The sequence below is a fragment of the Tursiops truncatus genome, chromosome 1, assembly GCF_011762595.2.
Source record: "Tursiops truncatus isolate mTurTru1 chromosome 1, mTurTru1.mat.Y, whole genome shotgun sequence".
NCBI lineage: Eukaryota > Metazoa > Chordata > Mammalia > Artiodactyla > Delphinidae > Tursiops > Tursiops truncatus.
In genome coordinates this window covers 174024400-174046521 of record NC_047034.1, presented here as the reverse complement: position 1 = coordinate 174046521, position 22122 = coordinate 174024400, and the positions used below count along the sequence as shown (strand labels likewise).

The 22122-nt window shown below is 44.5% G+C and overlaps 1 protein-coding gene across 1 annotated transcript; it reads left to right on the top strand.

Annotated features, from left to right (window-relative positions):
* The first annotated feature begins 812 nt into the window (after positions 1–812).
* AADACL4 (arylacetamide deacetylase like 4) lies at positions 813–21842 on the top strand. Its single transcript, XM_073804936.1, is given in 7 exon segments — positions 813–834; positions 923–1025; positions 11163–11301; positions 15260–15476; positions 19102–19165; positions 20855–21396; positions 21399–21842. Coding segments are annotated over 7 exon segments (1278 nt in total). The 3' UTR covers positions 21590–21842.
* Positions 21843–22122: the final 280 nt, after the last annotated feature.

The window sequence follows — 22122 nt, the reverse complement described above, 5'->3', positions numbered from 1 at the left end:
TAGCTCTTAGTAGCTGTGTGTAATCTTTGACTGAGTTACTTAAACTTCTCTGTGCCTGTTTCTTCATCTGTAAAATGAGGATAGGATTCGTAGGGTTGTGTGAGGATTAGGGAGATAAGGTGTATAAAGTGCCTGGTATATAGTGAGCACTGAAGTGTATGCTCTGTGTAGTTTGGTCTTCTGGTGTTTGGCTAAGCAATACATCAAGAATGTATTGTTGGGCGTCCCTGGTGGCGCAGTGGTTGAGAGTCCGCCTGCCAATGCAGGGGACACGGGTTCGTGCCCCGGTCCGGGAGGATCCCACATGCCGCGGAGCGGCTGGGCCCGTGAGCCATGGCCGCTGAGCCTGCGCGTCCGGAGCCTGTGCTCCGCAACGGGAGAGGCCACAGCAGTGAGAGGCCCGCATACCGCAAAAAAAAAAAAAAAAAAAAAAGAATGTATTGTTTGCTCACATATCCCCCGATCCCGGAATGATACTTGGCACAGAACAGACACGCAATAAAATTTTGTTGAATAAATAAGTGAGGGCATTTGTTTAACCATTTCTCTATCGTTGGACATTTAGGTTATTTCCTATTTCTGTTGTCATAAATTACACAGTGCTATGAGCGTCCTGTAAGCAGAACATACGCTGTCCAGCTGCCCCGAACCCCACTGCTCCCATTGCCCCCAATGCTGAGGTCATAGGCTGTTGCTGTTTTTCATCACATGTGCGCTAGGGTTTTTCTTAAAGAAATATTGTTCTGCACCTATTCTTTGTCAAAAACAGAAACATAAAAGTAGGACCGAGGGAGTTGCCTGTTCCTAGAAAAATGGGAGTAAGCAAGCTCCTTGGTGAAGCTGATGAGATCTTGTTACAAAGTGTCCTTGTCTTGCACCCACTTGCCTTGCCTGTTGGCATATCGCCCTTCTTTACCTGCAGGATCTGAGCGAGTATCCTTCATCTGCTCGGTGTGGGAACGCACCTGTGTAACCAACGCCCTGTTGAAGAAGAAGAACGTGACCAGCATCCAGAAGCCAGCATTGTGCACGTTCAAGGGTTAACATCATAGACTAGTTTTACCTGTTTGAACTTTGTATAAGTGGAAGCATACGGTATTCATTCTTTTGCAAAAACGTTGTGTTTAGGAGATTCATCCACGTTGTTGTAGTTTGTCCATTTTCATTTCTGTGTAGTATTCCCCTGTACGGATATACGGTAGTCATCCATTTTACTCTGGATGAGCATTTGGGATTTTGTTTCTAGTTTTGGCCTATTACAAACGATGACTTCAGGGACATTTTTTTTTTTTTTTTTTTTTGCGGTACGCGGGCCTCTCACTGCTGTGGCCTCTCCTGTCGCGGAGCACAGGCTCCGGACGTGCAGGCTCCACGGCACGTGGGATCTTCCCGGACCGGGGCACAAACCCGCGTCCCCTGCATCGGCAGGCGGACTCTCAACCACTGCGCTACCAGGGAAGCCCATGGGACATTTTTATGTCTTTTGGTAATCACCTCGATACTTTCTGTTAGCTGTATTTCTAGGAATGGAATCGAGAATGTTCTGCTTTAAAAGATTCTGCCAAATGGTTTTCCAAAGTGCTTAAGTCTGTTAAAGTTTTATTTTTTTTTAATTTTTAAAATTTTTTTTATTTTTCTGCACTGCATGGCTTGCAATCTTAGTTTCCTAACCGCGGATTGAACCTGGGCCCTCGGTGGTAAGAGCATGGAGTCCTAACCACTGGACCACCAGGGAATTCCCTATTTGAAGTGTTTTAACATTGGACATTCATTTAGTTTTGAGTATTATTAGTGTCCCTTTTTCACAGATAAGAAAACTGAGGCTCAGAGAGGTGAGTTAATTTATCTTAGGTCACACAGCTGGTCAAGGCTGGAGCTGGCTCCAGAGACCTCACTCTTCAACACCACACTGTATTGTTTCTCATGGAGTTCCAACCAGATTCCTATACAATGTAGTGTCTGGGACATAGTAGGAGCTTAGTAAGTATTTGTTAAATAAATGGGCCAATGAAAGAACGAATCCCTCAAAGAAAGGGCTGAGGGGTCCTATCAGTGTACTCTCTGGACCAGTGGTTGATTTTTAGGGAACATGACAGTTTGGATTTAGAGACCCAGAAGTGCTGCCATTGCTTCTGCTTCAACCTTTTGAAGAACTTTTGTCTCTTAAATAATAAATCATCGCTACTGAAAAATTAGAAAAATTGATAGGTAAAAAAGATAAATGTCACTCCAAGTCCCTCCACCCAGAGGTAGCTACCATGAACACATGACCAGTTACTTGCATGTAAATAAATACTACTATGCCATTGAAGTCATCAATCTTCTCTTTTGTGATTTCTGTATTTTGAAGCATAGTGGAAATTTCTTTTTCTTTTCCAAAGTTATAAGAAAATTCTTCCATATCTTCTTCTGGTGGTTTTAGAATTTTTGTTTTAAAAGTGTATAAATTTGCTCCATTGGAGCTTACCCTGGTGTACAGCATTCAACATGGGCTCAATTTTATTTTTTTTCACTTAGCTACCCAAATGATCCCAGATCATTTGTTTAAAAGCACATATTTACCTTATTTTAATTATGAAGGTTTCGAAATATGTTTTAATACCTGGCCTGGCCAGTTCCCTCCTATCTTCTTTTTCAGAATTTCCTGGAAAGTTTTGCTTCTTTATTTTCCACTTGAGATTCCATATCAGCTTTTATAAATTTCAGGGGGAAAAGTATATCAGTCTTTTTGTTGGAATTTTATTAAGTTTAAAAATTATACCAGAGGAAATTGGCAACTTTATGATATTGAGTCTTCCTATCCAAGAACATATTTTATAGTCTTCTTTTGTGTTCTTTAGTAGTATTTTGGAGTGCTTATTGTAGATTTTTTTCACACATTTCTTATTAAGTTTACCTCTTGGTTGTCTTTTTCTTGTTGCTGTTATAGAGACTATTTTTCTATTGTATGTTCTGACTAGGTGGGGTTTTTTTTCATATGTAAGTGCTACTAATTTCTGTATATCATTCTGTACTCTGCTACCTTACCATTATTGTTGGTTGTCATTTTCCTGTTGATTCTCTTGGATTTTCTAGATATACATTTATGTCATCTGCAGAGTAATAACTTTATTTCTCCTTCATTCCAATTTTCATGTCTCTAATTTAAAAATTCTTCCAAAGTTGCACAGGCTAACCCTTTGAAAGCAAAATTAAGTAGAGGTGCAATAATGGGCATTCTTATCATGTTCCTAATTTCCTAGATGTGGGAATACTTCTAATATTTCTCCCCACTTAGAAAAATCTTTTTAAAGAAGTATTTGCTGATTTCTCTTTTATTAAATGTTTTTATGAAAAATGGATATTAGTTTCTATTAATGCCTCTTCAATAATTTTCTTTTGAGATCTTTAATATGTAAATTCTGTTAATAAATTGCCTAATATCAAAGCCCCTTGTATTCCTGAAATAAATCCCTCTTGGTCATGATGAATAATTATTTTAATATGCTCTTGGATTCTATCTGCTAATAATTTGTTTGGAATTTTTGAAAAAAATATTTACAATTAAGCTATCTCTGTAGTCTTCTTTTTGTGTAGTTTGTCAAGTTCTGTTAGAAATGTTATTCTTGCTTCAAAAAATAATTTAGAATGTTAGTGAAGATGTGGAGTAAATGGAATCCTCATGCATTGTTGATGAGAGAGCAAAATGGTAAAACCACGTTGGAAAAAGATTAGTCAGTTTCTTATGAAAACCAAACATAATACCTGCTCCATGATTCAGCAATTCCATTCCTAGGTATTTATCTAATATATATAAAAATATATGTCTAAAAAAATGACTGTGACAAGAATGTTCATGGCAACTTTATTCGTAATAGTAAAAAACTGGAAACAGCTGAGGAGTCCTTAAATAGAAGAAAGGATAAACAAACTTACATATTCAAATGATGGAATACTACTTAGCAAGGGAAAGGAATAACCTAATGATACCCAGAACAACAGGAATCAATCTTCAAAATATTACTGTGAGTGAAAGAAAGCTTACACAAAAGAACACATATTGCATGCGTGCTTCCATATATATGAAGTTCTGGAATAGGCAAAACTAATTCATGGTGGAAAAAAATCAGAACCTCTGGGTAGGGTGGGAGAAAGGATTGATTTGGAAGGAACATGAGAAAACTTTCTGGAGTGATAAGCCAAACATAGTAAAATATTAATTGTAGAATCAACGTAGTGAGAATACAGACGTTCATGGTAAAATTCTTTCAATTTTTCTGTCTGCTTGAAACTTTTGATGGAAAATACCTGATTAGAAAAAACAGTTTAGGATTTCTGCTTCCAACCATAACAGGATAACTGGTAATAGAATTACCTTCCCATGGAAAACAAGTCTAGGCAACCCAGGTCTAGGCAGCTACTAATCTACTTTCTGTTTCTATGGGTTTGCCTGTTCTGGGCATTTCATAGAAATGGAATTAGACAACATGTGATCTTTTTGATTGGCTTCTTTCATTTAACCTGATGTTTTCAAGGTTCATCCACATTGTAGCATGTAGCAACACTTGATTCCTTTTTATAGCTGAATAATATTCCATTGACAGATATACATTTTTTTTGCAATTTAAAATAATTAATTAATTAATTTTTGGCTGCGTTTGGTCTTCGTTGCTGCGTGTGGGCTTTCTGTAGCTGTGGCGAGTGGGGGCTACTCTTCCTTGCAGACTGCGGGCTTCTCATTGCGGTGGCTTCTCTTGTTGTGGAGCACAGGCTCTAGGTGCATGGGCTTCAGTAGTTGTGGCACTCAGGCTCAGTAGTTGTGGCTCGTGGGCTCTAGAACGCAGGCTCAGTAGTTGTGGCACACGGGCTTAGTTGCTCTGCTGCATATGGGATCTTCCCGGACCAGGGCTCGAACCCGTGTCCTCTGCATTGGCAGGCGGATTCTTAACCACTGCGCCACCAGGGAAGTCCCTATCTATCTTTTTTATTATAGTCATCCTCTTGGGTGTGAAGTGGTATCTCATTGTAGCTTTGAGTTCAATTTCCCTAATGTCTAATAATGTTGAGGATTTAACATACACTTATTGGCCATTGATATATCTTGTTTGTATCTATTCAGGTCATTTGCTCATTCTTCTTTTTTTGGCCACACTGTGCGGCTTGCGGGATCTTAGTTCCCTGACCATGGATTGAACCTGGGCCCTGGCAGTGAAAGCGCCAAGTCCTAACCATTGGGCAACCAGGGAATTCCCAGCCCATTCTTAAATTTGGTTATTTATATTTTATTATTCAGTTATGAGTTCTTTATATATTCTGGATATAAGCCACTTATCAGATATATGACTTGCAAATATTTTCTCCCATTTTGTAGGTTTTCTTTTAACTTTCTTGATGGTGTCCTTTAAAGCACAAAAATCTAATTTTGATGGAATCTAATACATCCATCTTTTCTTTTGTCTTTTGTGCTTTTGATTTTGTGCCTAAGAAAGCTTTGCCTAGTCCAAGATCATGAGGATTTATTCCTGTTTTCTTCTTAGAGATTTACAGTTTCAGCTCTTACTTTTAGGTCTATGATCCATTTGGAGTCACTATTTGTGTATAATGTAAGGAGAGGATATAAATTCATTCTTTTGCATGTGGAGATACAGTTGTCCTGCTACCACTTCTGGGACAATTATTATTCTTTACCCATTGAATTACCTTGGCATTCTTGACAAAAATGCATTGACCATAAACGTGACAGTTTGGTTGTGGACTCTCAATTCTATTCCATTGATCCATGGATCTATCCTTATTACGTCAGTACCCCAGAGTCCTGATCGTATTGCTTTGTAGTAACTTTTGAAATAGGGAGTTGTGAGTTCTTTTTTCCAACTGTGTTCTTTTTTTCAAGATTGTTTTTGGTATTCTGGATCCTTTATGTTTCTATATGAATTTTAGGATCAGCTTGTCAATTGCCGTAAAAAAAGACAAGCTGGGGTTTTGATAGGGATTGCACTGAATCTGCAGATCAATTTGACAAGTTTAGTCAAACAACATTGTTGTTGTCAAAACGACATTGTTTTCCTCACCATAAACAAGGGATGTCATTGTATTCACTTAGGTCTTCTTTAATCTCTTCTTAAAATTTAATTTAATTTAATTTAATTTTGTCTGCGTTGGGTCTTCGTTGCTGCGCCTGGGCTTTCTCTAGTTGCAGTGAGCGGGGGCTACTCTTCGTTGCGGTGTGCAGCCTTCTCATTGCAGTGGCTTCTGTTGTGGTGGAGCACGGGCTCTAGGCACGTGGGCTTCAGTAGTTGTGGCACACAGGCTCAGTAGTTGTGGCTCATGGGCTCTAGAGCGCAGGCTCAGTAGTTGTGGCGCACAGGCTTAGTTGCTCCACGGCATGTGGGATCGTCCCAGACCAGGGCTCGAACCCATGTCCCCTGCATTGGCAGGCAGATTCTTAACCATCGCACCACCACGGAAGTCCCTTTAATTTCTTTCAACAGTGTTGAAGTTTTCAGACTACATGTTTTGCAACCTTTTGTCAAATTTATTTCTAAGTATTTTATTTTTTTTGATGCTATTGTAAATGGAATTATTTTCTTAATTTTGTTTTCAGATTGTTCACTGTTTGTTAGAGTATAGAGATACAATTTATTTTTGTATATTGGTCTTGTACCCTGCCACCTTGTTGAATTCATTTATTAGTGCTAATAGTCTTTTTAGTGGATCCTTTAGGAATTTTTTTTTCATTGAATTATAATTGATTTACAGTGTTGTGTTAGTTTCAAGTATACAGCAAAGCGATTCAGCTATACATACATATATGTCTTTTTTCAGATTCTTTTCCCTTATAGGTTATTACAAAGTATTGAGTATAGTTCCCTGTGTTATACAGTAGGTCCTGGTAGGTTAGCTATTTTATATATAGTCGTGTTGCAGGAAAGAGAGTGGGGCACGAGAGGATGGTCACGTCCCAGGTCTCAGGCGAGTCCCAGGGATGGCTGCCAAAGGTGGGCTCTTGGGTTTGTGCAGGAAAGAATTCAAGAGTGAGCCATAGTAAAGAGAAAGAAGGTTTATTCAGGGAGATACACACTCTGAAGACAGAGCGTGGGCCATCTCAGAAGGCAAGAGAGGCACCAGGGTATGGGGTTGTCAGTTTTTATAGGGGTGGGTCATTTCATAGGCTAATGAGTAGGAGGAGTATTCCAGTTATTTTGGGGAAGGGGTGGGGGTTTCCAGGAATTTGGTTACCGCCCACTTTTTGACCTTTGTGGTCAGCCTTGAAACTGTCATGGCATCTGCGGTGTGTCATTAGCTTGCTGATGTGATACAATGAGAATATACTGAGGCTCAGGGTCTAGTGGAGCCGTCTTGGACCTAGTTTGTTCTAATCAGTTTATGTTGTGTCCTTGGGCTATGTCATTCTTTTAAAGGTTATGCCCTGCCCCCTTCCCTCCTGTTTCAATAGAACAAGCTGGGAAGTGTTCCTTCCTCTTCTAATTTTAAGAAGATTTTGTGAAGAACTGGAATTAATTCCTCTTTAAGTGTTTGACAGAATTTACCAGTGACACCATCTCTTTCTGTTGATCATACTTAGAGCTTCTTGGATGTGGATAATGTTTTTTTATCAAATTTAGGAAGCTTTCAGCCATTATTTCCTTGAGTATTTTCCTGATGGTTTTTCTCTCTTTTCTCCTCTGGCGTTTCCATTACATGTATGGTAGTGTACCTAATCATGTCCCACTTTTCTTGGAATTCTCTGTTCATTTTTCTTCCTTCATTTTCTCTCTGTTCTTCTGATTGCACCATCTCTATTAGTCTACCTTTAAGTTTGCTTATTATTTCTTCTGTCAGCTCAAATCTACTGGTGAGCCCCTCTAGTGAGTATTTCATTTCGGTTATTGTACTTTCCAATCCCATAATTTTAGTTTGGTCTTCTTTTTTAAAAAATATTTTTTATCTCTTTGTTGGTATTCTTTATATGAAATAAGGTCATCACATGTTCCTTTATTTCTTTGGCTCTGAACATATTTATTGTTGCTGCTTTGACATGTTTGTTAAGCCTGACATCTGGGTGCTCTCAAAGGCAGTTTCTCTCGCCTTTTTCTTTTTTTCTTCCTTATGGTCACACTTTCCTGTTTCTTTGCATGTCTCATAATTTTTTTTTTTGTTGCTGTTGTTGAAAATTGGCGATTTTAGATATTACATTGTAGCAATGCTGGATATTGATTCCTCCCCCACTCCTCCCTGGGCCTGTTGCTTGTACTGTTTGCTTATTTGTTTAGTCACTTGGATGGATATTCCAGTAAAGTCTGTTTCCCTTAGTGTGCAGCTCTGACTAAGGGGGTGCAGCCTCGGGATGACTGTTTTTCTTTAGGGCCCTCTGACTTTCCCTCATCTCTCTGCTAAGCTATCTGCCTCTGTTGGTGCTACACCCAACTGTTAGCCTAATTGCAAGGTAGGCTCTTTTGTTTTCAGCAATGTCCTGGGGCACAAACTGCTCCACCAGCTCCTCTAGGCGCAGCTCCTGAAGTATGCATGGCTTCCCTAGACCTCGGGTCCTGCAGCGTGTGTGATTTTATCAGCTCCAGCTCCTGCTGTTTGGATGGCATCTCTTGTAGTAGCTTTCCCTTCCAGGCCCCTTGGGTAGTTTCACTGCAGAATGCCTCCAGCCAGATACTTTCCTGTGAATGAAGGGCTTTCAATAGCACCCAGGAGTGCAGATTTCCAGCAAATTTCTTTGGGTGAGGGTTGGGGTAGATGCCCTCAAGTCCCACTGGTACAGCAGCAGAGCAACTACTAACCAATTCAGTGAGGCCGTCTCCAACAAGCTCTGGACCTCAAGCCAATGGGGTGAGAGGTGGGGTTTTTCCTTTGGGGGCGCTATCTCAGCCCTATTACCAATAGCTGTTCAGTATATCTGCAATTATTTTGAGCTTTCTTTACTTCTTGCTTCTTCTCTTGTGAATCCCTGTTATGGTTAATAATTCCTTCTGTTGCACTTTTCCTCACACGGTGCAGAAGCTGGCTGCTGGCAAAGCCATGTGGTCTGCAGGATCCTGCCGTGTGAGTACCTGGAACCAGGAGGCAGAGCCCTTCTCTCCTGAGATGTCTTTCCAGTACTCTTACTTTTTTTTTTTTTTGGTACACGGGTCTCTCACTGCTGTGGCCTCTCCCGTTGCGGAGCACAGGCTCCGGACGCGCAGGCTCAGCGGCCATGGCTCACGGGCCCAGCCGCTCCGCGGCATGCGGGATCCTCCCGGACCGGGGCACAAACCCGTGTGCCCTGCATCGGCAGGCGGACTCTCAACCACTGTGCCACCAGGGAAGCCCTCTTTTTTTTAAAAAAATTAATTAATTAGCTTATTTATTTTTGGCTGCGTTGGGTCTTCCTTGCTGCACTTGGGCTTTCTCTAGTTGCGGTGAGCGGGGGCTACTCTTTGTTGCAGTGCACGGGCTTCTCACTGCGGTGGCTTTTCTTGTTGCGGAGCACGGGCTCTAGGCGCGCGGGCTTCAGTAGTCATGGCTCACGGGCTCTAGAGCGCAGGCTCAGTAGTTGTGGAGCTTAGTTGCTCCACGGCATGTGTGATGTTCTCGGACCGGGAATCAAACCCGTGTCCCCTGCATTGGCAGGCGGATTCTCAACCACTGTGCCACCAGGGAAATCCCTCCACTACTCTTTCTTGACAATGCTTTGGTGCCAGTGGACAAAGGAAAGACGTTGAAAGGTTCCAGCCCATTTTCACAGAGCAGGCAAAAATGACGAGTTTGGAGCTAAGAGGCAATGCAGTGATAACTGGCAAAAACTCAAATGTCCTTCAGCAGCAGAAGGACAAATATACCACAAATATACCAAATATACCACAAAAGTTGTGGTATATTCATACAATGGAATGCGATACCAGAATAAGAATGAATGAACCGATACATACACCACGGAAGATACATACGACAGTGTTCAGTGAAAGAAGCCAGACATAAAGGAGCACTCTCTGCATGATTCCATTTGCATAAAGTTCAGAAACCAGCCAAATGAGTCTTGGCTGTTAAAGGAAGGATTGTGGTTACCTCTGGTGGGTGTATCAAATGGGGGAGGGGGCGGTGGTGATGTGGAGAAGATGCTATTTCTCCTGGTTTGGGTGCTGGTCACTTGGGTGTTTTTGTTTTGGGAAAATGCCTCAAGCTTATCCTTATGATTTAAGCACTTTTACATATGCACATGTATGCATGTATTTCTTTATTATAGCTCAGCAAAATTGACTTGAAAAGTGAGAGGATGTTTACACACCCAGGTTCATTGCAGCGTTATTCACCATGCCTCAGTTAGGTTCTCTAACTATCTCCGTCTTACAGGAGAGGAAATGGACATGCAGAGAACAGACATAACTTACCTAAGACCACAGAGCCAGTAAGTGGAAAAGGCAGGATTCAACCCAGGTGGGCTCGCTTCCGAGTGGGTCCTGTTAACCCTGGGCTCCGCTGCCGCTCCCCAGGGGGACTGGAGCATCAGAGGCGGGTCAGGACAGCCGACTGGAATAAGAGGCCCTTTGCCCACCTCGACCAGGTGCACAGGAGGAAGCCTGGCCGTGTGTCTTCTATTTTACACTTGAAAGATCAGGCCGAAGGCTCCCGTGCAGCTCGCATGAGACCTCTCCCTTGGTGCCCAGCTGCGGGTTCTGTTTGAGCCTGATCTCTGCTGAGCCTTTGGGAAGCCTATCTCCCAAGACTCCCCCTGGTCCCTGTATTCCTTAAGGAAGTAGGTCCCTCCGGCTCCCACTGGTCGTGTTGTGTTTATGTTTAAGAAGCCAGGTCAGGTCACAGGTCAAAATTAATCCAAAAAGAGTGGGAGGCTACCAAATGGAAAATAGATAGCTAGTGGGAAGCAGCCGCGTAGCACAGGGAGATCAGCTCGGTGCTTTGTGACCACCTAGAGGGGTGGGATAGGGAGGGTGGGAGGGAGACGCAAGAGCGAGGGGGTATGGGGATATACGTATGCTTATAGCTGATTCACTTTGTTATACAGCAGAAATGAACACAACACTGTCAAGCAATTATACTCCAATAAAGATGTTAAAAAAAAAAAAAAGAGTGGGAGGGAGGAGACAGCCGGTATAACCAGCTCAAGTCCCGCTGACAGAAGTTCCTAAACTCCTCACGGGCTCGGGAACATGGTTGTCCCGTGGCTGTGCTTCTAGCTGCACTGCGCACCTTTCTCCTGGGGTCTTTGTCTGGGCTGGCTTTGAGCACTTCCTCACCACAGGTGTCCCCTCTACTCGGCACCATCCTGCCAGGTTCCGATTTCTGCACTGCACGTTCCTCTACATGGTCACTTTGGTGAGTTTGCACTCAGGCCCTGGCATGGGTTGGGGCACTCTCTCTCTCTCTCTCTGCCTTGCCCCTCCTTTCCATCTTTCATTTGCCTTCCCCCTCTCTCTTCAGACTCCCCCAAGAAAGACAGACCTTGCTATAAGGTGGGCCCTCCATGTCCGCGGGTCCTGCATCCACGGATAGGGGGTCGACTGTACGAGACTGAGCAATGAAAATGTTGGTGTCATGGCGGTCCTGGAGCCAGTCCTTCGTGGACGCTGAGGGACGGATGACAGTCCTCTCTCTTGTGCCTGCGATTCTGTTTCTCTCCTTCTTCTTGTCCTTCATCTCACCTGCCCCCCGCCTCCTTTCCTTTCTTCAACAGCAAATATTTACTGAGTGCCCATCACCAGGCTCATTTCTGAGGATTCCCAAACGATTCCAGACCCAGCCTCTGCCCTGAAAAGGCTTAGAGCCTGACAGAATGAACTTGCTTCCGCCACAGTGTCCTCCCCCTCATGGCACACAGGCGTTTCTCTCCTGCTTAGATTGCAAGCACCTGGAAGGCGGGGACCACCTTATGCATCTCTGCAAGCCTAGCCCCAAGCCCAGGGCCTGGCACCTAGCAGGTGCTTACTTACCATTTGCTGATCAATCCACCAGGGAATTCACCCAGCCTTTCAGAGTGGCCACACCAGCCAGGCTCTGAACAGGGGTTTGGGATTTGGGGTAGAACGGTGCATGCCTAGAACAGCAGATTTGGAAACAGTTTGGCACTACGAGGCAGGCAACTTGATTTAATCCCAATGTCCCAACCCTGGGTGGAGACCTGATGGCAGCCAGATAGTTCACAATGATGACCTGGGGGGAGAACAACTGTTGAAGGAGGTGAGGAGGCCACGCTCAGCTCTGACAGCCGCTCCCTGGCTGTGTGATCTTGGGCAATTTACTTCACCTCTCTGTGTCTTGGTTTCCTCATCTGCAAAGGGGGAACAATTGCATTGTTTCCATCAGGTTGGTAAGAGGATCAAGATGACAGGTGATAAGGGCTCATTTGTTTGGTGATATTTGGTAAATAAGTAAAATATGTTTCTGTGCTGCTGGAATGTTTCACCAGGGAAACGGATGACTTTCCGAGAAATGAACAAGTCTACGTCATAATTATATGAACATCACTGCCCCAAAGAGACAGGCTGAGGATGTGGTACTAGGACCTCTCTTATTAATCCTGGTCATGCACTTTGCTGGAGGTCAGGCTGTCTCAAGCCAGTGGCTGCAATCCTTATGGAATTATAGGCTAGTTTGAGGCCCTAGGGCTGAAAATGAGGGCCTCAGATGTCCAGGTGGCCCAGAAAACCCGAGACCTTTCCAACCTTCAGTGTTTCTCCTCAAGAGTAGCCCGCAAGCCAAGCATCTCTGATGACAGCTGCTCACGGGACCCTCTGAGATGGGCCATGGAGGGTGAATTCAGCTCATGATGTCCCATCCTCGTCCCCCCAGCACTGAACCCTCCAAGGACAGACGGCTCATCACAAGGTGACTATGATGAGGATGATGATATCCAAGTGGTCACTTGGTTCCAGAAGACAGATAAGTACAGGAAGGATAAGAATTTTAAGGAGAAGGAGACAAAACCTAAAAGCTTCTATGGCCTAGAGATCAGGTGTCTAGTTTTGGTATCAGACAACCTTGGGTCTGAGACCTGAATCTTCACTTGCTAGTTTTGTAGACTAATGTCTTTGAGTCTCTGTTTTCTGCTCTGAAAAATGCGGACAGCAAGAGACGCTTTTTATAGGTGTGAGGTGGAGATTGAATGAGAAATGCATTTAAGGTGCAAGGTACAGTGCTGGGCACTTAGAAAGGACTCCATAAAAATAGATTATTATTAGTATATATATCAAATCTCTGAAGGCAAAGACACAGCATTTCCTAAAATCATTATTGATTTAAAAGCTGTGATGAGTGATTTCAGCCTTACTAAAAGATATAATGACTAATATAACAAATGCTATAGATTTTATTTTATTTTTTGTTTTTGTTTCATTTTTTGACCTCTTCCCAGGGTGTGTAGGATCTTAGTTCCCTGACCAGGGATTGAACTCGCGCCCCCTGAGTTGGAAGCGTGGAGTCTTAACCACTGGACAGCCAGGGAAGTCCCTAGATTTTATTTTAAAGGGCAAACTCTGCTAGAATATTTTGTGAAAGAGTTTCAGTATCCATCTAAAGTTCTGGATCTCAGGCGTTCCTAAACTAGTGATGGTCCCCTTTATACTACTACTAATACATTCTTATAAATAATATCAAAATATTATATTTATAATACTTATATATGCACATTATAACATTTATGCAAATAATCTAGAAATATAATATTTATACATACAATATATTTATAATATTTATATATAGATAATATGTATTTATAATATTATATAATAATATATAACAATCAACCTTCCTTATTTGCCTCTGTCCTAAATTACCAGCTCTGGCAAATGTGGACTCACTGTGGGAAAAAACAAACCAAATCTAACTTCCTGGTTATATCTAGTGACCTTTTAGAATGTCGCGCTAAGAGACGTTTATCACCACATTGCATCGTTCAAAATCCCTGAAACTTTTGCTCTTCTAGATGCTGGAAATGGATTCCTCAGATGTGGGCTAAGTGGTGGGGAAAGTAGGTCATCTCCACCGCGTTGGTCACCCTGCTCCTGCCTCAGGCCGGGAAATAGGGATTTTGTTGGGAGTTCCCTTTTGAGAAGCCTAAGCCTTGGCAATGGGGCAGTGGGGACGGGGGTGGGGTCGTCTCCACGGAATGAATGCACTGGGTCATCCCATAAATCTGGGGCAGGACCCAGTATGAGCTCACACTTACCAGGACCCACCAGTGACACACTCCATATGGGTGGTTGCATCCTCAGGGACTGTAGACTCCATTCTTCTATTTTATAAAATGAGGAAAACTGAAGCTCAGAGAAGGTAATGCTCAAGATCTTTCAGTGAGTCGGTGGTAGTAGAGCTAAGTCTTGAATCCAAATCTGCTGGACTTAAGAACCCAAGCTCTTTCTAGTTTAGTTCTGCATCTTACTTGTTGACAGGCAAGGCACTTGACCTTGGCATGCCTCGCTTTTCCCATCTGTGAAATGGAGCTTATAATTGTGTTTGACTTAAGAGGGTCTCTGAGTAGTTTAAGCCAGTTAATAATCCAAATCGCTTGGACCAGTATTGGCATGTTGTAGGAGACTAATAAGTGTCAGCTGTTCTTACTATGTTCACAATTATCCCGTGCTGTTTTCTTTATGACAAAGACGCATATTCCATGCGAGGTCCACGGAAGAGATGATCCATTATGGCTGAAATGCATTTAGTACATGAGATATGATACCATGTAACTATATTTCATGAAATATTCAGATATTTTGCTTGTTTATAACTAGAGTGACCATATTAATTTAAAAACAATGGACTTCTTTTCACATTCGGCAAATATATAGCCTTTGTGCCATTGCCCCTTCCCCCTGAGCCCATGGCAGACATCCTTAATTGATCCCATGACTCTTTCCTGTTGAACACAAATGAGACCTAAGGGTCTGTCATAACCCAGAGAGGCAATGATGGTGCTGACCCAGGTGATGGACCGTCTTTGCCGTCTTAGGCTGGGAGCCAAAGAGAGCAAGGTTGCCAGCCAGCTGCTTTGGACATTGGCTTTGATCAGTTCAATGCCCAACCGCTCAGCCCAAACGTGGGCTAGCTCTTTGGCAAATTCATACCATTATTCAACCAAGAGCTTTTGGGAGGAGATTCTGAAAGCCCAATGCTTTATCTGGACATACCCTAGAGCCTGATGAGCCCTAGGTTCATGGCTTTGAGGCAGATAAGAAACTGCAAAAACATCCCAGCAGTTACAAGGGGCAGGAGTCATCCACCATCCAGGTGGATCCTAACCTCTCCTAATATCTCCCGCTCTTTCTCTTACCTCTAACAGGGGAATATACTTGAGAAATTGAGGGTTTGCTCCATGCCCAGATTTATTCAGTTTTTGCACAACCGCGTGAGAATCAAGAAGGACCCTGGGCTTGTGGTAACCAACCTGCGTTTTGGAACCATACCCATGAGGCTGTTCCAGCCCAAGGTGGCCTCCCCCAGCCCGTGGCGAGGCATCATCTTCTTCCACGGAGGGGGCACCGTATTAGGGAGCCTGGGTAAGATGGTCCTTGGAGGTTTTGTGAAGGAAGAGCCTCATCTTCATGCAAAGCTCTACCCACCCCTCCCATGGGAACCTTGTCGGAGTCCCTCCAAGGAATCAGCAGCTGGAGGTTTTTATAGGGAGCCCTGACTAAGGGCTTTGGGCTCAAGTCAGCAGGTGGTGTGAAAACGTTCTTTTTTATACTATGATACTCTTGGTCAAGGAGAGGGTGGTGAAGTGGCCAGGGCTGGAGTGGGGTGGCGTTTGGTGTTTATGGCCCTGCAGTGTTGACTCTTCTCCGCTCCCTCACTACTCACCAGCCATTGACCGGTCCTGTCTGTTCTCACCCCACAGTATTTCCCAAACCCGTGTGTTTCTCTCCGGCTCTGCAAGACCCCTGTGATCCAAAGCCACCTTCTCTTGCCCGCATCCCTTTATCCCTACATCCCAGTAACTGCTCTCCCCATGTCACCCCTCACAGTCTAATCCTCACCCAGCAGCCAGAAAGAACCCTTAAAAATACGAGTCGGAAATTGTCAGTCTTGCAGTGAACACTTCCTGTGGCTTTACAGGGTCTTCAGGTGAAATTCCAGCTCCTCCCCACAGCTGGTGCTGGCCCTGCAGACCTCTCCGGCCTGGTCACCCGGGTCTCCCACCTCCCACAGCGATTCGCTCTGCTGCAGCCATGCTGCCTGTTCCTCTGGGCTTTGGACACACCAGGCTCCTTCTCACCCTGAATCTCCTACACTTGCTGTTCCCGAGTCCTGCAAAGTTGTGTCTCCCCTCACCGCTGCTTTGCAAGACGGGTGCCCCCTTCTTCATTCTTCCAGTCTGATCTCAAATGTCTTTCCGCAGAGTGGGCTCCCTGGACGTCTTATCTAAAGAACTCTCCCTGCCCACTCTAGTGCCCTACCCTGTGCCCGCCCCCCACCTCCATCCCTGACATCATCCTTTAAAGTTTTCTTCATGGCACTTGTCGCAATCTGAACTTATCTCATTCCTCCGGGTGTTTCCTTATTTACCGTCTGCCTTCCCCAACTAAAAGTGGAAATTCCAAGAGTGCGAGAAAGTCTTCTATTTTGCTTGCTACAGGATCCTCAGGGCCAGGCCTGTGGTTTTAGTTTTTGAATGGATGTATGAGTGCATGAATATATAGATGGATGGATGGGCAAATAACTGGGTGAAAGGATGAACCAACAAACAAATGGATGGATGGAGGGATGGCCACACAGGAGAAAAAATTTTTTAAATTAATTTTTATTGGAGTATAGTTGATTTACGATGTTGTGATAGTTTCTTGCTGTACAGCAAAGTGAATCAGAAATACGTATACATATATCCACTCTTTTAGATTTCCTTCCCATTCAGGTCACCACAGAGCATTGAGTAGAGTTCCCTGTGCTATACAGTAGGTTCTCATTAGTTATCTATTTTATACGTAGTAATGTAATATGTCAATCCCGGTCTCCCAATTTGTTCCACCCTCCCCGTCCCCCTTGGTAACTATAAGTTTGTTCTCTACGTCTGTGTCTCTATTTCCGCACAGGAGAAAATTTGCCCATGTGAAGAGGTGGGCTGTTTGCATTACCTGTTCCCTGAGGTTAGGGTGTACTGCCACCTGGTGGTGAAAATACAACATCTGAATTTGCTGCCCTGAAGCTCTCCCCTTTTCAGAAGTTAATTATGAATCATCTCCCATCTACTGGTCTCACCCTTGTCCAAGATCACTCTTCCCTTTCAGAGACCCCCGGGAGCACCCTCATTCATTGGCTGGGTCTGTACCCCTTCCTCTGTGGAGGGATGACGTTATTTCCAAAAGTAAAACTGGGGCTCACTCAGCAAATGTTTACTGAGCACCTACTTTGTGTCAGACCCTCTTGGAGGCACGGGGGACACTGTGGAGAACAAGAAAGGTCCTCATTGGAGCCCACTCAAATGAGGGGGCTGGACAGTGAAACAAATGAGTAGGCTAATTTCATATCGTGGTAGCACAGAGCGATGGAGTAGAGAATGACTCAGGGAGCAGATTTAATTTTTCCTATCAGAGGACGCCTCTCCAAGAAGGCAAAGTTTGAGCCCAGGATCAACTGATGAGAATGAGCCGGCCCTACAGGGGCCGGGAAAGAGAGCTCCAAGCCTTATGGGAATGGGGTGAGGCAGGTGAGGCACCCTCCGTGGCCTCCGTATTTAAAGGGGCACCCAAAACCACAGTGATCCAGATAAATATATTTTTATGCAATATTAAAAATATCAGTATTGATGCAGAAAACTAAGATGAACAACATACCAACGTTTATATAAAAGCAGGATGCAAGAGAGCTGGGTAAGTCGTGCAAAAGCAAAGGAGGATTCTATTTAAAATTTCGATATGTTGTTCATCACGGACGTTTCTGGCATTAATTTTGATTCCTTAACATATTGCACCAAACTATTATTTATCTTGGATAATGAGTGTTTGGACGCTCCCTTAATTTTGCGCCCAAGGCGAGTGCCTTGCTTGCCTCACCCTAGTCCCTGCCCTGTTAAGGGAGAGCAAGTGCAAAACCTTGGGTGCTCAAGAGAAAGAAGAATGTCGGGACCACAGAGTGGGGGGCTGAAGTGGGGAAGGTCGGCAGGACCAGGTCGTGGCTAGCAGTCGTCCCCACTCTAGCTGCGTACACTTTAGAACCCCCCGGGGGCTTGAGAGTCATAGTCACACCCAGCTCCTACCCCAGGCCGACTGTCAGTCTCTGGGGATGGGATCCAGCATCAGTATTTTAAAAAAGCTCCCAGATGACTTAAGCCCGGTCTGAGACCTCCTTAGGAGCTGCCCACTCTGAATCGTTTTGACCCTTCTTCTGTCACCTCCCCAAACCGTGTTAGCAAAGCATGTACCCGCCCCATTGTTGCTTCTCTCTGCCAGATGGTCAATCACCACCTCCCCTGACACTGGAATTGCCTGGTGGGATTTGAGAAATCCTGTCGCCTGTGCTCCCGCCCTAGAGATTCTGATTTGGTTGGTCTGGGGCTCAGCCTGGGCCTCAGAGTGTGTAACCCCACCCCCCACCCCCCGCCCTGTACTTCTATAAACAGCCAGGGTTGAGAACTGCTGAGTTAGACGTGGTTCATTTGGTACAGATTCTGTGTCTGGCACTGTGCCCGTGTGGTCGATGCATTAATGATCAGGCTGCTCTCTGAGAACCTCAGACATACTGCTTGACTCATAGAAATGGCCCGTGCGACCACTGCTTACTTCTTAATAACATCTGTACATATATATAATTATTGTTCATATTTCAGGGCAGACACGCCCACCTTCCCTCATCTTGGCTTTGTCGGCTTCAAATCACCAAGCCTTCTAGGTCCACAGTTTCCTCTACTGTAAAAGAAAACGTTGCAGCTGGGGAGCCCCAAGGCACATCTGAGCCCCGATATTCAGGAGATTGGGGTGGACTCAGGCGTCTGACTTGGCTTTTTGTGTTGTCCCGGCAGAGGTGGCCAGAGTCACTTCACAGGAGCCAAGAATAGGAAGAAAGGGAAGATGTCACACTCAGTGCCAGCACTGTTGGTAGCTCTTCTTGGGGGCTGGGGAGCAGTGCTGGGCCCCGTGGGGCACCGACCTCCCTACAGGTGGCTGCTGATGTGTCGGTTTTGTCTTGCAGACATGTACCGCGCCCTGTGTGGTTTTCTATCCCAGGAGACCGACTCTGTGCTGCTGTCGGTTGGGTGAATTGTTGGAGAAAGTCGGTGGGTGTTACCTGGGTGACAGAAGGGAGGGGAGAGGCCTTGGATGATTTGCAGAACAGAGGGAGAGGAGGTCCTAGGCCCCGAGAGACACTCTTGCACATGCATCCACGGAGACAGGCGCAGCATCGTTCAAAACAGCCCAGACCCGAAACAACCCAAATGCCCCTTGACGGGGAGTGCATGAATCAACTGTGATAGTCAGTGTTATATTGCACAGGCGTTATGGGATATGACATAGCTGTTCAAGTAAGGCATACCATACTGTGGATGAATATTGACAGTATAAAACTCAGTGAAAAAATTTTCAAAAAATTACATAAAGCCAGATACTTTGTCTACAAAATTAAAAACAATTAAAATCATAATAATACTTTTAAGGAATATACATAGATACAATGGAACTATGTAAAAAGGAAAGAAAAGGAGCGATGGATACGGGATTCAAGGTAACTGTTCTCTCAGACTGGGAAGGCAGCGAGGTGGGATGGTGGTGGGGGTATTAAGGGCCTGGCTGAAGGTTCCGGTCAAGGTCCTGGCTGTGGTTTGGGGTGATGATGCTGCAGGTGCTTTTTGCATTGTTGAAACTAATACCTTCAAGTCCCAGTCTGGGTTTAGGCTGGGTTCGAGTCCCGGCACGTGGGTTCAAGTCCCAGTCTGAGGTGCACGGTTTCAATTAGGCCTGGGACAAACTTTAAAATATTTGTTTCTAGGCTTTTTTTTTTTTTTTTTAGCTTGGGGCCATTTTGACTTAAAAAATAACTTTTTATCTTTCCTTTAATGTTATTTGAAATGACTGAACAAAAAACTCGAATTAATTAATGTTTAAACGTGTCTTTGGGAACTAATAAATATTAATATTATTAATATTAAAAAACCCCTAATACCTAATGGACTTATGAACTAACTAGCTAACAAATTAACTGCTGGCCATGCAGGGACCAGTGTTGGGAGCGTCTCAAGAAAACCATGACTCAGGGCACCTGAGGTTCTTTGAAAAGAGAAGAGGGGGAGCTTTTTAGTGGATGGAGGGGGCCGTGGGTACCACTCACTAGAATTCCGGTTCTTAATCCAACAGATTACAGCAATTCACAGGGAAACAGTTTAGAGAAGGCAAGTGAGAGGAACTAAAAACTGCCCTTTTAGGTTCAACCTCTAGAACAAGCCCCCTCATACAACTTACTTAATGTAACTTCCTTAGCATCTCTGGTTTTCTTGATGAGACTGAGGAAGACAGCATCTTGCCAGTATCCATCAACGTACCTCCCAGCTGGCCGAGCCTTGTGTCTGAAATTCCACCATCAGAGTTTCCGCCAGACTCTACATCTCTGAAGGGTGATAATAAAATTCATAAAGGTGTTAATAAGCACCTCTGTTAATACCCTGTAGGAAATTGTTGAGGATATTGTTATTCTAGATAGTTGAAAAGACCTAGCACGCAGGCCAGACTGGTTTTGATCGACAGGCTGGTGGAGGAAGAAAGGCAGGTAAGGTTCTGCACGCTGCCAGGAGGCTGCAGGTGGATGGTGCCTGTGAGGAAATGCCCCGAGAGCACTGTACAGGGGGAAATGGTCAGGAGCTGGGTGCCCCCTGATTCCTCATCAAGACATAATGGGGTTTCTTAAGTAAGCTCCTGGAGGAGATCAACCTTTCAACTGTTTGGTTCTGCAGAGCCTTCACCCCTGTGGTGGATGGGCAAGAGAGAGTCCAAGGAGGCATGGGCATTTCTGCTTCCTTCCGGCAGGTCTGCGGTGTGATCTGCGGAGACAGTGCTGGGGCAGGGATTGCGACCTTGACCTCTCAGACCTTGGTGGGCAGATCCGGTCTTCCTCGGATCAGGGCCCAGGTCCTGATTTATCTCATTGTCCAACTCATTAATTTTCGGCTGCCATCCTTTCCGCAGAACCAACACGTCCAGTTCCTCACCGGGTTCATGATGTGTGTTTAAATACGTGTTTATCGACTTCTCTGGTGGGATGCCATCTTGAGTGGTGCTTTCATTCCCCCGGAAGTCTGGAAGAAGTACCGGAAGTGGGTCAGCGCGGACAACGTACCCAGGAGTTTCAAGAAGACAAACTACCAACCCATGTTTCCTGCCCCTTTCAATGAGGCTGCCTATCTAGAAAACAATCCCTTGTTGGATGTGGAACATACACCCCTCATAAAGGAGGAAGAGACCATTGCCCAGCTTCCCGAAGCCTTCCTGGTGAGCTGTATGACATCCTCCGTGATGACATCTTGCTCTATAAGAAGTGCTTGGAGGACCAGGGGGTCCCCGTGACATGGTACCACGTGGAGGATGGCTTTCACGGATCTCTGATATTATGTGATTGGAAGCCTTTCTCTTTCCCATGCTCCCTGAAAATTGTGAATGCTATAGTCAGTTGTATAAAGAGCACACTGTAACCCTGGGGCCCTGAGTAGGGCATAGCAAGTATGGTCTCTGCTACGTGCTGAGTCCTTTGATGAATTGTATTTTATTGATTAAGGAGATGCTAAGTCAGGGCTTACCCTGCAGGGGAAGGATGAGAAGTAAGCTAAGAATAGTCTTGCCTAGTGTTTGAGAAAATCCAAACTGTGTCTGTTTCCTTTCAGTGCCAACAGTGTTCAATTCTGGATCTAGCAACATTCTCTAACATTCTCTTTCGGGTGAAATAAATAGTCAGTGGAGAAAACAATGCCTTTAAAATTTCTCAAAGCTCTAACACACAAGGCCTCTGCAGAATGAATGCCAACAGCTGGCCATACGGTCCGTCGCGGGTATATGCCCATAATGCTGAAGCATTGCTTGGGGTCAGGTGTCTGTTGGAGGAGGGGGCACCCAATTGTTCCTGGGGCCAAAGGTCACCAGCCAAATTCCTGCAGATTGGTAACAGATTGGTTCCAGTTGGCCTGAGAAATGCTGCTGCAGTGGATCTCTGCCCTCAGTATAGCTGCAT